At 32.6% G+C, this 16,058-nt stretch overlaps 1 protein-coding gene across 1 annotated transcript; it reads right to left on the bottom strand.

The window, feature by feature from the left end:
• Window positions 1–8,042: 8,042 nt before the first annotated feature.
• LOC143080328 (tyrosinase-like protein 2) lies at window positions 8,043–11,737 on the bottom strand. The gene is made up of 3 exons (XM_076256127.1): window positions 11,363–11,737; window positions 10,688–10,800; window positions 8,043–9,111 (listed from the first exon to the last, which is right to left on the bottom strand). Exons 1-3 carry the CDS (start codon window positions 11,657–11,659, stop codon window positions 8,247–8,249), a joined length of 1,275 nt encoding a protein of 424 aa, XP_076112242.1. The 5' UTR covers window positions 11,660–11,737; the 3' UTR covers window positions 8,043–8,246.
• Window positions 11,738–16,058: the final 4,321 nt, after the last annotated feature.

Genomic DNA, 16,058 nt, shown 5'->3' with positions numbered 1-16,058 from the left:
CCTAATTCCTAAACGGTTGGGACCATCACCCCCAAAAACAATCCCAACCTTCCTTTTGTTGTATTGAACCTTCCATACACATAAACTAAAGTTATTGTTCGGAAACCAAATGTCTTCGGACACAATACGACCCCAATTTTTTTTTTGCGGTCGTATACAAATGACTATAGAACAATATCACAATGGCGGGATGTATAAGTACCGATCAACGCCAAAAGATTATTACTAAAATTGACTACACGCTATATTTCCATCAACTGCAAAGGACTGCATATTTATTTATAGCAGCTCAAAAACAGGGTCCAGAGAGGGATGGCAGACATGAGATCCATTAAAACTGAGGGAAAATAGAAACGAAAAAAGTACATATAAATAAGAAGATGTTGTATGAGTGCCAATGAGACAACCCTCCATCCAAGTCACAATGTATAAAAAGTTAACAATTATAGGTCAGAGTACGGTCTTCAACAAGTAGCCTTGGCTCCAACGAACAGCAAACAAAAGGGCCCCAAAATGACTAGTGTAAAACAATTCAAACAGGAAAACCAACGGTTTAATCTATATATATAAACGAGAAACGAAAAATACCTATGAACCACACCAACGCACGACAACCACTGAACAACAAGCTCCTGATTATCTATAACATCTCAGAAAACTTCACTCAATATATTATAAAACAAATGTTTTAAAGATGATTGGTATGTAATCTTAAAATTTACCCAAATTATGTTTTAATAAAATAACGTGTTTCTCGGACAATGTACCTCATGCATGTTAAAGAGCGGGTATTGGAAAGTTTCAACTGCGAGAATAAACACACTTGGATAGTTCTGTCATCGGCAATCGTACCTCATCTCTTACTATACATTTTGGATAAATGAAATTTTAAGACTGCATTTTTTTGTTTTTTTGTTTGTGTTTGTTTGTGTGTGAGTGTGTGTGTAAAGGGGGGGGGGAGATATCATGCTTATACAAAGCATGAATTGCAAATAAGTGTGATTTTGTTATACCCCTTACTATTCTGAATCTGAGAAACATTTAACAAAATTGCAACATAATACAACTCCGGATTTCCATTTTAAATCGAATGTGAAAATATGTCAGCTGTGCAAACGTTCTAAATTTTGAAACACCTGCGATGTACATTTACCAAGGACAAGCATATGATACTGATGTCGTGATTAATTATACGTAAACATAATATCATTTTACAGCATTAACAATACAATATATTTATAGTTCTCTTTAAGGTAGCACAATACAAAGATTTTTTTACTTCCAATCACTAACCTTTAAAATGCTTTAACTTTCTTATGGGTGCATAGAAAATAATAAAAGAGGTATATATAGATAGATAAAAGATTAATCTTTTAAATGGTTGCAATATTTGTATTATGCAATCATTATGTAATGATCCATTATTATGTAATTAGTGGCAAAATCTGGGTCAGTTCACTTGAATGAATTTAGCTCTATCATCTCTTTAACTATACAGAAAATTTTAACGAAATCTTAATCAACACATCATGGGCTTCAAAAGGGTGTCTCAAATTGTCTTTATGGTATTCCATTCTCTCATAAATCTTTAATTAGTGTAAACATCCTAACCACATAAAAGAAGGTAATGTTTGATTAGGTGTAAAATTTGTTCTATACATTCTATCTGAAATCTGAGACACCCTTTTGTAGATAATGGCCATAGGAACAACATATAATAAAATCAACCCTCTAGGGATACCTATGCAGCAGCTAATTTCATTTGAAAGTGGAAAGTTGGTGAAAAATATTTTAGACACAGTTAACATTATAATTGGTTACATAATTGTTGCATAATACTAACATTGCATTAATTTGAAAGAGTAATCTGTTAGCTATCCAAAACTACCACTTTTATAAATTTTCAAGCATTATTAAGAAAGTTACATCATTTTAAAACTTGGGAGTTGGAGTTGTAAAATCTTTGTATTGTGCTACCTTAAATGGGCAAAAATATATAAATCACCATAAACCTTAAAAATGTCAAATCATTAACTTTCTTATTATGTTACATTTGTAAGTGCATTGATAGGGTAGTTGCAATTATTATCCATTGTGAAAGGAAAGATATGCGATCTGTCGTGCAAAATGCAAGACAGTTTTAATTGAATTGTCCTCTTGTTTCAAATCATTTTATGATATACTATACTCTATAAGCTATTAAGTTGTGAAACTCCTTTCTTTCGTCCTGTTTTTGGATGTTAAGTACCTGAACGTGTAAGATGTCTGCATGTTGATTTATATTTACATATGATGTCCTTGTATCTATGATGAAATTTAGTAAATGTTTTGACTAGTTTGTGATATCGAAAACCCTTATTAGGAATGGATTGAGAAACAGACAGGAAGATGGACAGATACATTTACCAAAAAAATAATACCCTTCTATCGGAGCATACAACTTAGCCTCACAAGATGTTATAATTGTTTGGACAAGCAAGATTAAAGCACTTGAACTAAAAATTGAAAACCACATTGACTAGACCCAGCCCCTACTATCGAAAGTAGAAAAAAGTTGACCGCCACTCAAAAATCGATTTTACAATCGGCAAGCATTTCCGGTTTTAATTCAAGTTATCGAATTTATGACTCGTGTTTTAATTCACTTGGTCGAGGTTAACTATCATTATCGAAACAATTCACATTATCGACCGTTAATGCATTATCAAAAAAGTAACCATCATTATCTGAGCGCGAGTCACATTAACATTGTACACAAAAATATAATTCATGACAAAATATGTTTTGTTGATCTTGTATTGCTGATCATGTGCTGTTTAGATTCCTTCTATCTTGTTTAGTTTTGCTCAAAACACAAAAGAGGATAAAAAAAAATCCTCATTTAAGTGCAATTACTTCTATAAAGATTTACAGTCTACTTAACTTACAACATTTGACTTGTTAGTAGATCTTGACTTGCTGATCATTTTTGTGATTTAAAGTGTATTTTAATCTATAATAATTTCTATAATATATGACAAAACTTAAAAAAAGATAGATGGAAATCTTCTTTAAGATGGTATGGAAGTTTAGATTTAAAATGATAGAATTTGCAAAGACGTAGTATATATGAAATGTGAAATGTGAAATGTTCATGATATGTCACAGAGTATTTTTCGCAAGCTACAGGGTTGTGACAAAATGACACAATTTGTATGACCGCGCTGAAGTACGTCCATTATTCATTTTCCATTATTCAAAATTCAATGATGAATAATGAAATAGTTCATTAATCACTATTCAACGTTAAGTGATGAATAATGAATAATGAACTAGTTTTTATTTCAGTATTCAAGTTGAGAAGTGAATAATGAAATAGAATAATATTTTTTGACTGTGACACTATATCCCGTATTACAAAATTCGTAATTTTGATCTTACAAATATTCAAATTAATATCGGACAAAAAAATCAAAACATTCTTTGAAATTTTTAACTTTGTTTATTCATCTAGTTTCGGAGGAAAAACTAGAGGGTTTCCCTAACTATTTTTAACAGAAATTTCTTGGTTTAATGTATGGACGACCTGAATACCATAATTATATAAAAATTCAAATACTTTACGTTGTCTTTTATTATTTTCACTGGACCTTTGCTAATTCTCATCCCTTGATTATAGATGTGACATGCTACATGTAATTGTACAGCAATGACCATTAGAGGGGTTACGGAGGACCAAAATGCCAAAATATGCGTAAAAATAAAGGAATAGTCATTTTTGAATAATGAAATGGATATTTGAATTTTGGAATAGGCTTCTTCGGCCCTTAAGTCTTATTACAGATATACCTTATACCTCATTCGAAAGCTTATTAATAGAGGAGCAAAAGGTTTATAGTCATAGTGTTCCTCGTCGCCTATTAGAGGAGAAACGAAGGACCTCAATATCGAAATACATGTGACTATAAAGACATAGCTTATTTTGAATAATGAAATGGACTGCTGCGACCAGTCAGCCTCTAATTCAAGAAACCTTAATACATCATTTGAAACCTAATTGATAGAGTAACAAAACTGTTTTAACAACGTGTATATTGGCACCTCTAATGGTCATTGCGGGACATACTATTTATAATCATTTTACTCCTCTTTGTATAGCTATATGCTATATACCTCTTGTTTCTCTGTTGGTACGCTTTTGAATGACGTATAATGTAGCAATACACAGTAAGGAATTTGGTTTCGTATTTTGGCCCCAGTGGACATGAAAGTTATAGTGCAATAAAATTCATTTTTAGACAGCTGAGTACTAATTTAGCCTTCAAAGACGGTTAATAAGCACATGAAGATTGTTTTTACATGTTTTATGGCCTATTTTAAAACTGTTTGCCTCTCCGTAATTTGATAGCTAGACTGGCTTATAGCATAGCTCCGGAAATTAATGTAAATAAATGTTTACAAACGCCTTTTTTCTACACGAAGTTTTTGACGCACTTTTACAAAAAAATGAGATGAAAAACATATGATTTTAATTTGAATTCTTGATAGATACATGTGTATATGTTAACAGTGAAAACAGGTATTACTTCAAGCGATTGAAATTCTACTTCTGGCCAAAATTTGGGGAAATATGTGCCATCTACTCCACCGCCCCCAACTTTTGTAATATTTGATAACAAATAAAAGCAGATTGTTGCTATGAATACACAAAAAAAGAGAAATTTCATTTTACCATTTTAACTATTTATATAAAATCTATGGAAGATTCTCATTACATGCATATGCAAATATATGACACAAATAGTAAGCTTTATTTGCAAGAAAGCAATTTGAAGGGGACGATAAAATTTATGAGGATACATTTAAATATTGTTTTATTAACTTTTTATTGCTACATAATGTATATTTGTAATAAGTGGCTGAAGGGTCGTAGCAGTCCATTCCATTATACGCGTATTTTGGCATTTATAAGTCCTCCGTAACCCCTCTAATGGTCAATGCGGAACATACTGTTATAACCATTATATTCCTTTTTGTATAGCTATAGGCTATATACATGTTTACCAATTGTTTCTCTGTTGGTACGCTTTTGAATGACGTATAAGATAGCAATATGTTAAGTTTTCGAATGAGTCATAAGGTATATCTATTATTAGGGACTGAAGGGACGCAGCAGTCCATTCCATTATTCAATATATATATCCATTTCATTATTCAAAATTGACTATTTCTTAATTTCACGCGTATTTTGGCATTTAAGTCCTCTGTAACCCCTCTAATGGTTATTGCGGCACAATCGACATGTAATATCTAAAATCAGAGGATTAAGAACAGCAAAGATCTTGTGAAAATAAAAAAAGACAAATGTTTTGTATTTTAATTTATATATATTTTGGTATTCAGGTCGTCCATACATTAAACCAAGGAATTCCTGTTAAAAATAGTTAGGAAAACCTTATCCTCCGAAACTAAATAAATAAATTAAAATATCATTATTTCACATAGTGTTTTAATTTATTTCTTACAAAATTGTATATTAATTTGAAAATAGTTAGATCATACGAAAATGACGAACTATGAAATACGAGATATAGTGGCCCAGTCAAAAAATATTATTCTATTTCATTATTCACTTTTCAATTTGAATACTGAAATTTATAACTATTTCATTTTCATTATTCAACACTTAACGTTGAATAGTGAATAATAAACTATTTCATTATTCATTATTGAATTTTGAAGAATGGAAAATGAATAATGGACGTAGTACTTCAGCGCGGTATTTGTATGGATTATACGGGAGGAAACAGCATTATGTGATCAGAAGCTAATCTGAATTATAGAATTGAAAACAAAATGCGAGAAGATAGCTTTAAGAAAATGCTTTGAGAATATCAATAGATACAATAGGGTCACCGTGCGTTTTTTTCCTGCTAAAATTTAAGATAGCAAAAGTTCATATAGATTCTTTCAGAAAATGCACTATGTCCCCTAAAAATGCCATTTTAAAAACATTAAAAATCAAACAAATAAAATCTACGTTTGTAAAATATTAATATTTATCAGTTGAATTTTATTACAATGATAACGACCTTAGGTTTTCTTGTTATTTACAATCCAAGAATGCGAAAGACACAACATTTAAAGGGCAATAACTCCAATAAGTAGTAGCCTTCATGTTGTCTTTATTGTAGACTCTAGATATAAGGCAAAATACGCCCCCAAAAATGGTCAAAACCATCATCAATGGACATTATCTGTATTAATTAACGATTTCGATCATGTTGTCTCATTTGTAGAACTGATCTTGCTGATCACCATTAATAGGTTTTGCTGTATCTATTATAATTTTTAAGATAGTAGGCAAAAATGTTTGTTATTTTAGGGCAATTAATCCTATATTAAAATGAGAAACGAGTCCATGGGACAGAGATAATGCCCCGGCTTGCATATTTCTTTAGAAAGGGACATAACTTGATAACGACAAAAGTGACACTACCCACATTTGTACTTGATCTAACTTCTGTTGTAATAAGTATTGTGTATAAATTTCGTAAAATTTGCTAGAAGCCGTTAGTTTTCTCGTTTGAATTGTTTTACGTTGTCATTTCGAGGCCTTTTATAGCTGACTATGCGGTATGGGCTTTGCTAATTGTTGAAGGTCGTACGGGGACCTATTGTTGTTTATATCTGTGTCATTCAGTCTCATGTGGAGAGTTGTCTCATTGGCAATCATACCACATCTTCTTTTTTTATATTAAGTTAAGAAACACAAACGACAAAAATCAGTATTTTCCCTATTTATAATATAGGGCATAAGAGGAAAAGGAGGCCATCAAAATGCATACTTGACCTGTGTTTTGTGGTATACTCATTGCATATAAGCTTCATGCCATGTTTTTAAAAGGCAAACTGCAGTTAAAGAACGGATATAAAAAGTTCAGCAGTTTTTTCCATTTCCAATCTCTAGAGCAGTAAAAGTGACGCCATCAAAATTCAAACTTGATCTGGGATATGTGGTAATAAGCATTGCGTTTAAGTTCCATAACTTTGGGTTGGGGCGAACTATAGTTAAAGAATGGAAACCAATTATGGACGTCATCTGACAGTTTTGACAATTGGTAGAGCTCAACATCCTGCTGTTGTCAGATTTTCTCTCTTTTTAATGGTTTTCAAAATAATAGACAAAACTTTAATTTTACCCCGTATGTTCTATTTCAGTCATGCTGGCCATCTTGGTTGGTAGGCGAGGTACTCAGGCACATTTCTTTTTGAATAAGATACCATAATGAGGATTTTTCGAAGTTCAAAATAAAACATGCAAAAATATACACGTTTTTATATCGGACATAAAGCAAAATAAGCGGACAAAAAGCAAAACGGACCAAAAGCAACGGACAAAAAGCTAAAGTATCGGACAAAAAGCAAAATTATCGGACAAAAAGCAAAACGGACAAAAAGCAACGGACAAAAAGCAAAAGTGTCGGACAAAAAGCAAAATTATCGGACAAAAGGCAAAACGGACAAAAAGCAACGGACAAAAAGCAAAAGTGTCGGACAAAAAGCAAAATAATCGGACAAAAAGCAAAAGCGGACAAAAAGCAAATTGCGGACAAAAAGCATCGTATCACACGTTCAACGAGGCGCCTGTCTTGCATGACTGAACGTCAAATAAAAAAGTAAAAAAGTTGAACGTGAAATAAAAAACGGCGATCAAGTTGCACGAAAATAACCCATTACCACCCTCTTTCAAAGAAGCATTACCAACCAAAACGTTCCACAATATTGTGCCAAAGACAACATATATCTTGGGTATAAAACTGTCAGTGGTTCGATTCATTCGATATTTTGTAATTGAAACAGTCAATTTACAGAAACTAAACGTATCAATTCTATTTCATGTCAACACATAGAACTATAATAACTACCTGACTGATATGACGATACACTAGGGAGTAGCTAGTTCACCAGCAGAGGTAACAACCCATGTCTAATTGCAAATACTAGGCTTATAATTTGGTACTCCAGACAGAGGATTCGACTTTTAAAAATAATTAAATGTGTATGATTGCAAAATTCTAAGTTTTTTTTACACAAAACTTTTGCATCAAAATATTCTTTTCGTTCGTTACGAACAAAAGATATAGTAACAATTTTACAAAGAGAGACATATTACAATGCCATAAAAAGAGAAAAGTTCGTTCTCCAAATAAAATCTATTTTCTGATTATTACAGAAAAATTCAGTAAACAATGTGACGTAACATATTATAAACTTGAGTAGCCACTACGGGAAAGACTTGTCTTTGGCCTGAGTATTAATGAAACAATGATTAGGCATAATAGTATTCCGCCGATGATTATGCCTACTATGGTACCCCAAGGTGACCTATTTTCCTCCTCAGATTCCGTCGGAACAATACCAATGCATCTGTTGAGTTTATCATTACAGGTTATATATTTAGACTTGCCACAGTCTGGACATTTTGGCGACTCTTCATATTCATACAAGATTCCAACATAGTCACTCCGATACCCATCCTTGTTCTCCATCCAAGGAAAACAAGCCATAACGTTGGTGGCATTGTGGAAGGCTGTCAAGTTATACTTGTCAGTTTCAGAGGTTTTCCCCAAAGACGGATAATATTCCGGGTTCTCTCCAAGTCGCTCTTGCTTTTGTCTAAATTTTTCCCACACGTAGTCTATGAAAGCATGGTGTAAAATGAATGTCGGGTCTCTAGCTGAACTGTTCAGAATGTCCATCGTCCCTCCGATCCATTCGTGAGGAAGGTTATGTTGACCTTCTATTGTTAGTAATTGTTCCGCTTTCCCCAAGTGATCTATAACATCTGCAACATGGCGTACTTTATTATCGTTTTCAATCATGTTGATTATATCAGGGGATGGCAATTCGGTATGATCAATTCGACTTACTTTACGTTGTAATGGACAATTATTTATATCTATCCAATGTTTAAAAGGACCAGAATCAACAATTCCATCGCCATTTCCTAGAAATTTATCGGTGAAAATAACAGTGTCCCTTGAGTCAGTAATATTTTGATTATCGAGTACAGAATCCCAATAAGGTAATGTTACAGAGTTATCTTGTTCTCGAATTGCTGTCTCAAACCTGTAAAAATAAATTGTTAAAAAGAAATACATTTAGAGATGTGAAGCGACTTAAGATCCTTAACGTGGCTATTTTTATTCTCATAACGCAACAAGTTTTTTGTGCGTTTATATGGTTTTTCTTTCTTTATAGAAATAGAATTCATAAAGATTGACCTATAACCATACACCGACCAATGACACCAGTACCAGTGGTTCATCTGACACGGATTTCAAATACAGGATAGGTAAGGTAAGTACATATATGGCATTAAAAGTGATCGAGTATGTACGACTAAAATATATGTAAAAGCAGGTAGTCCAAAAAGCCATCCACCGACTCCGCCCTAAACAATAGTTATGAATATTAATAAGTTTTATTATGTTTGATATAAGGGTCATAGTTTCATTGGTTTCCGAATGATACCTTATTGTTTATATCAAATATATTTGAACCTCGTTAGTACTTGTCCTTTTATCATTAATTAAAGGGTTTAATAAGCATTAATAAGCAAAAGCAAACATTGGTCAACTCGTAGTAAGAATAATATTTCCGAGAAAAGTGTCATGTTTTCCGGTTTAAATGTGAACAAACACGTTAAACCTCAAACTCAGCGTGTCGGTCAACATTAAAAAGTTCTCGTGAATATGCATTAAATTTTTCGTTGGACGTCATACAGACATCTGTGATCATCATCACCACCGTCTGGTTAAATTCTCAATCACAATAAATACACATCCGTTTACTTTAATATTCGTGAATAAAATAGATTGGTGAAACATATTTTCGATAGTCTGGTAAACAAATTAAAAAACGGTTGGATAACTCTTTTCTTATAGAGAATGGAAATGGGAATTGTTACCATGATTTGTTCCTCAATTTAGTTTTTTTGGGGAATGTGTCAAAGCGACACCAACCCGAACATAGAGCAGACAACAGCCGACATTACCTCTTATTAACGCACAATGAATTATTTCTGAAAAAATAAGTCACATATAACAAGATTGTCGTATTCTCATTTCTGTTTTCTGCTGAATGTTAAATGTAAGTATTATAGCACTTAGTCATGAACCCCCTTCCGTTGTGTCTATTGTATATACTTTGTTACTTTTTTCGCTGTTCATTTCAGCCCAGTAGTCAGCAATTCTGTGTTGACAAGAATAATCATTGATATGGTCATAATTATAAATTATCTGTTTACTAAACTTTAAATAATTGAAATTTTAGGATTTTCTAATTCAGGAATAGATAACCTTATATGTATTTGGCAAAACTTTTAGGAAGTTTTGGTTCTCAATGCTCTTCAACTTCATATTTATTTGGCATTTTAACATTTTTGATTTGAGCACAAGTGCTAGATTTCAATCCTGGTATCTATGATTAGTACATTTGAATAAATAGAAACATACATGTTTTCAAACTGAATTTCCTCATCAAATACATATATTAGTAGCTAGTGATTTTATTTAAGTGAGTTCAGATAGGGAATTATATGAGTAAAGGAAATTCAACGTTGTCTCAAAAAACAATACATACATATTTTGACAACATTGCATACCTTTATGAATAAAATAAAAAAAAAAAATTTTGAACTTACAGCAAAAGGTAGATCCGGTGCCATCCAAGGAAATTAGAACCACGATGGGCTGAACATAACGTACGATTACTGTGAATCAACGCCAGGGTGTCAAATTTATTTGGTTTAACTGTCTAAAAATATAATTAGAAAATAGTTGCATAAAAACATAAAAGACAACAATGTATAAATACTTTATAAATAAAAATAAAAACAATTAAATAACTGTATTTCCCAATGATAGGTCAGAAATTGCAGATCAACAAAATTATAAAACAAATACTGTGGATTCATTTATTTTGGTGGGTACAAAATTTCGTGGATTATGGAAAACTTACATGTTCATGGATATTCAAATTCGTGGTTTTGCCGAAGTCTATATACAAGCCTAAAGCAAATTTGACTTCTTTCAACATTTAAATTCGTGATTCACCTGTACCACAGAAATCCACGAAAATTGATATCCAACAAACATTAATGAATCCACAGTATACCGTCATAAATACTTGGTTTTTATTTTGTTGCAATTATTTTTTCACGTGAGTTTATCAAATTATTTTTTTGGGATGTTCAAGAACTTCAAATGATTCCCGCCTTTTTTTTTTTTTTTTTTTTTTTAAAGAAACAATAAAGTTCACAACTAAATTATCAACGTTCTTGTAAAAAGTATTTTACTTAATGTTAAAGAAGACATACCGTGTCATTTTTCAATTTATTAAGAGCACTGAAAAAAGTTTCACGTTCCTCTTCAGTCAGTGTGCGTATTTCACGACGTTTTCGAATTGGTGTTGACCGGTCTTCAAGAGCAGCTTTCCAAAGTGAATACACCCAATCCTGTTGTTCTTTAGTTAATGAACAAAAATACACATCTGCCAAGTCCTGATTACAATCGGCAAAATTGATTTCACTCAACATTATACAATGAATGTCTTCGCCTTTTAAAACTGTCTGATTTAAAAGAGCAAACAGAAAGAAAAAAAGAACATGAAACATAATGAACTGCTAAGTTGAAACTTTCTAGTGGAAAAACCGAGACGGTGGCCTTATATAACACAGATAATCTATCATTTGTATATGAAAATAAGGAATTGGAATGTTGTTTTTCACTCGTTCCGTTCCGTTGGTTGATAACGATTTTTTTTTGTCATCGTTTGTTTGTTCTCTTTTTGAATGCGTACTTTTGTTAAATATCTATCAATACTATTTTTTTTGTTCAGAAAATGTGTGTTTAAAAATTTATAATTGATTTTAAGTAAGAATAAATTGAAAATATTTGACGACAAGGAAGTAAGCCTGAAATAGTTATGATGACATATCAACATATGATATTAAACTATAACATGTATATATAATCTTTGACCTTCTTTATCTCCAGTCAGTTCAAACAATTAATTCTCAACATTTTACTACAAACTGATTAGCGAGAAACTTAATTTAAAACAATTGTTGGAATTTTCAACTATCCCATTTGTTTTATCTGTCTTCCGCATTATATATATTTAATATGCGTCTGAACTAGTGACAACTGTACAACAGATTTTTCCATCGGATCACCAGCAGTTATAGTGATACATAGCTGTGTACATTATAGCATGTACTGTATTACGACGCTAGATTAAAAAAAAAGGTAACACCCGGCCACCGAAAGCTTTATTGAGGGAAGCCTAGATGGTCGAGTGGTCTATCGCGTCGGATACAGTGCAGGCGATTTGGTGTCACGATATCTCAGTAGCATGAGTTCGAATCCTGGCGAGGTATTATAAGCAAAAGCAAATTTACAGATGATGTTTAGACGAATTATATACACCAAGCGCTTACCCTCATGTACAGCGCTCAATATAGCCTAAGGCCGCAACTACCATTGAGACAAGCTAGGCAATTACATCACTAAAATTTCGACACTGATTTTATTTTGTGTGTATTTTCTTTTATTGTAAACTAATTTAATACAAAATATAGTCATTTGTTGTTCTGTTTCAACCTTTTTAAAATTTGTATAACTTGTCATCATTCCTTTCAAATTATTCTTCCCAAATATAACTTAGAATCTCAACGGGTGATGTAAGTTCCTCGATTACATTAACGTAGTAACGGTAATCATCATGGATCTCTGGTTAAAACAGGCCCTTGCATATAAAGGAAAAGCGATACTGAAGGTGAAGTAGGAATAATTATACCCCCGCTTTAAAAAAGGGGGGGTATACTGTTTTATCTCTGTCTGTCCGTCCGTCCGTCAGTCCGTCCGTCAGTCAGTCCGTCCCATGAAACTTTCGTCACATTTTTCTCAGGAACTACACATCCACCCTTTCTGTAATTTGGTATCAACATTTATATATGTCAGCCATACCGTGTGATGCGTTTTCAGATTCATCACTTGACAACTTCCTGTTTACCGAACACTTGTCTGATTTTACACATGATAGCCAAGTTGAAAATTTTCGTCACATTTTTCTCAGGAACTACAATACAAGGATTTCTGAAATTTGGTTTCAGGATTTATATAAGTCAGGTATACCGTGTGATGCGTTTTCAGATTCATCACTCGACAACTTCCTGTTTACCGAACACTTGTATGATTTTACACATGATAACCAAGTTAAAAATTTTCGTCACATTTTTCTCAGGAACTACAATACAAGGATTTCTGAAATTTGGTTTCAGGATTTTTATAAGTCAGCTATACCGTGTGATGCGTTTTCAGATTCATCACTCGACAACTTCCTGTTTACCGAACACTTCCATATTTTTACACTATTAATATTATCCACTTGCGGCGGGGGTATCATCAGTGAGCAGTAGCTCGCAGTTTCACTTGTTCTAGTTGTTAGTGAACACAATAAGTTTAAAGAAAAAGTCGGTATTGAATATTAATTCATTTGAACTTATAAAATACTATAAATAGGCTGAGAAATCAAATACCCCAGCATTGCACGGGAGCAGTCCTGTTTGCTTATTTGTTTCTCCGTTTCATTAATTTTATTCACTCTTTACAGATAAACAAATTTTTTTAAATATAATTTAAAAAAAATAAATGTTTAAAAAGAAACGGAACGTATTAAAGTAAATCATTAGTTCGCGTAAGGTCAATTAATATGTCATTGAAATGCGACTACAATTTCAATACACATTCTGAGGTCACCCTTGTTCATATGTTTTAAACACTCGTCAATACACAAACGTAGTCGCTACGATATTGAACGCAGCCCTGTTACTGGTATTAAACTGATAACCGTAAATGGAATTACGACTATCCCAATATGGCGACGGCAGATATATAGGTAAAATCTTTACAGTCATTTTTCTCAAATGTAACATGTTTTTGTCAAAAGTTACTCAGCTGCAAGGTTTTTCTATACCATTACATCATATTTGAATCGTAACGGTGCACTGGAATTGTCTAAGCACTTTGGAAACTGTCGTTGAAAAATTCGGGATGATAATCGTACATCTCTGAAATTTTTCTTGTTTGATAATGGTAATTTCTGATGGGTTTTTATTTTTGACTTGTGATATTAAGGGGAGGTATCTCCTTGCACAAATCGGCAAAAAAAAACACCGCTTCGTGTCGAAAATAACTTGACGTTTCAAAATTGGCTAGATATTCATATCGAGTGTTTGTCTTAACGAGATACTTCATTAGATTTAAATTCAGCCCATCATTTTGACCCTCGAAAATATTTAATAGATTTTTCGATCAGGAGACTTGACAACTTTCACACAAACTTCAAAATTGAAGATAATAAAGAATGAAGGACTTTGATTTAATGTGTAAGTTTTTACGAGTTAAATCTATGAATATTCATGATTATTTGGATCAATAAGTTTTTATTACGACAGTGGTATTTAGTGAGTAAACATGAGGTTTGTTTTAATCCGTAGTTTCACTGAATTTTCACGGTCACGTGACTCTATTGTTGTTGATAGACTTTGGGTCAAACCGTTACCTGCTTTCCAACTGTATAGAGTGACGTCTTTTTCTCACTTCATAACACAACGCAAACTACAATTATACGATCACGAGAGGGGTTAAACACGTTTTTTTGATATCTCAACCCTCCCTTATATACCTCTAGCCGATGTAGAATAAACTCTGTGTATTTATTATATCTCTTTCTATTTGTATCAATCTGATGAGTTAAGCCTTTTTGAACTGATTTTAATAGTTCGTTCTTATGTTGTATTGTTACACCACTGTCCCATGTTAGTGGATGGTTGATATCCCGCTAACAATCAAAACCCCGACATAATATGTATGAATGTGCCTGTCCGAAATCAGGGGCCTGTAATTCAATGTTACATATTTGTTTTTCGTTCATTTTTCGTACATTTATCAGGCCGTTAGTTTTACATTTTTGATTCCATGGCCTTTTACAGCTGATTACGCGATATGGGATATGCTCATTGTTGAAAGCCGTACGGAGACCTATAATAGTTGTTAATTTCTGTGCCATTTGGTCTCTTGTGGAGAGTTGTCTCATTGGCAATCATATCACATCTTCTGCATTTTATATTAACACACAGCAATACACACAGTTAAAAAGGAGTCCGAGTCAAATGTTAGAAAAGTTAATAAAAGAAACCAAACAAACTGTTCAAAGGGAGATAACCAACACATTTTTTGTTACCAATTTGTAAATATTGAAAGCGGCTTGTCTCGCGATATGATATTTTAGCGCTGGAGAGACATTAGGCGGAAACAACCAATCAATTAACCACGACAAAAGGAAACACTTTTCCGATTCAAACTTAAAACATATAATTTTGTTTTACTTTTTATTTTACATTTTATAAACATACTTACAATGCAATTCGTCTTCTGATTTTTTTCAAACGTTTTTCTGCTTATTTTTTTCTTTCTTAAATTCTAATCAAAATTTTTCATTTTTATGTAAATTGCTTATGCGCTAGTGAAAACATAAAATATTATGGCTAAAACAAAATATTGAACAGGGTTGTCAGATGAAACATAAAGTTATAAATGATTGTTCTAGTACTTATGCACATATGATGTTATTGTCAGGATAAATCTGCATGCCACAACGAGAAATCTGATCACCGACTTTTGATTATCAATGAATCCTATAATGCACCTTACTTTTGTCGCTCCGTGCAAAACTTGAATAAAGGTCGCCGTGTTTTGTCTGGAGCCTTTTGTTCAGTGGTTATCGTTTATAGATGTAGTTCATATATGTTTATCGTTTATTGTTTTATATATAGATAAGAGCGTTGGTTTTATAGCTATTTAAACCTCTCAATTGTTTGACAGTCGCATTAAATGCATATCATATTGACAACGATATGAAAACAAAACAAACAGAAAAACCGGTAATAGGTAAAAATGTCTAAAGCCAAGGCACCGTGTTGAAGGCCGCACTTTTACCTACAACTTTTT

The sequence above is a fragment of the Mytilus galloprovincialis genome, chromosome 1 (assembly GCF_965363235.1).
Source record: "Mytilus galloprovincialis chromosome 1, xbMytGall1.hap1.1, whole genome shotgun sequence".
NCBI classification, from domain to species: Eukaryota; Metazoa; Mollusca; class Bivalvia; order Mytilida; family Mytilidae; genus Mytilus; species Mytilus galloprovincialis.
This window is presented reverse-complemented; position numbering and strand designations above follow the sequence as displayed.

Bases quoted from the DNA above. Each gene is read 5' to 3' on its own strand.
- LOC143080328 (XM_076256127.1), bottom strand. From the start codon at position 11,659: ATGTTTCATGTTCTTTTTTTCTTTCTGTTTGCTCTTTTAAATCAGACA. The intron at 10,801-11,362 runs GTATGTCTTCTT...TTATATTTTTAG, and splicing joins ATAAATTGAAAAATGACACG to ACAGTTAAACCAAATAAATT. The intron at 9,112-10,687 runs GTAAGTTCAAAA...TTATTTTTACAG, and splicing joins CACCGGATCTACCTTTTGCT to GTTTGAGACAGCAATTCGAG.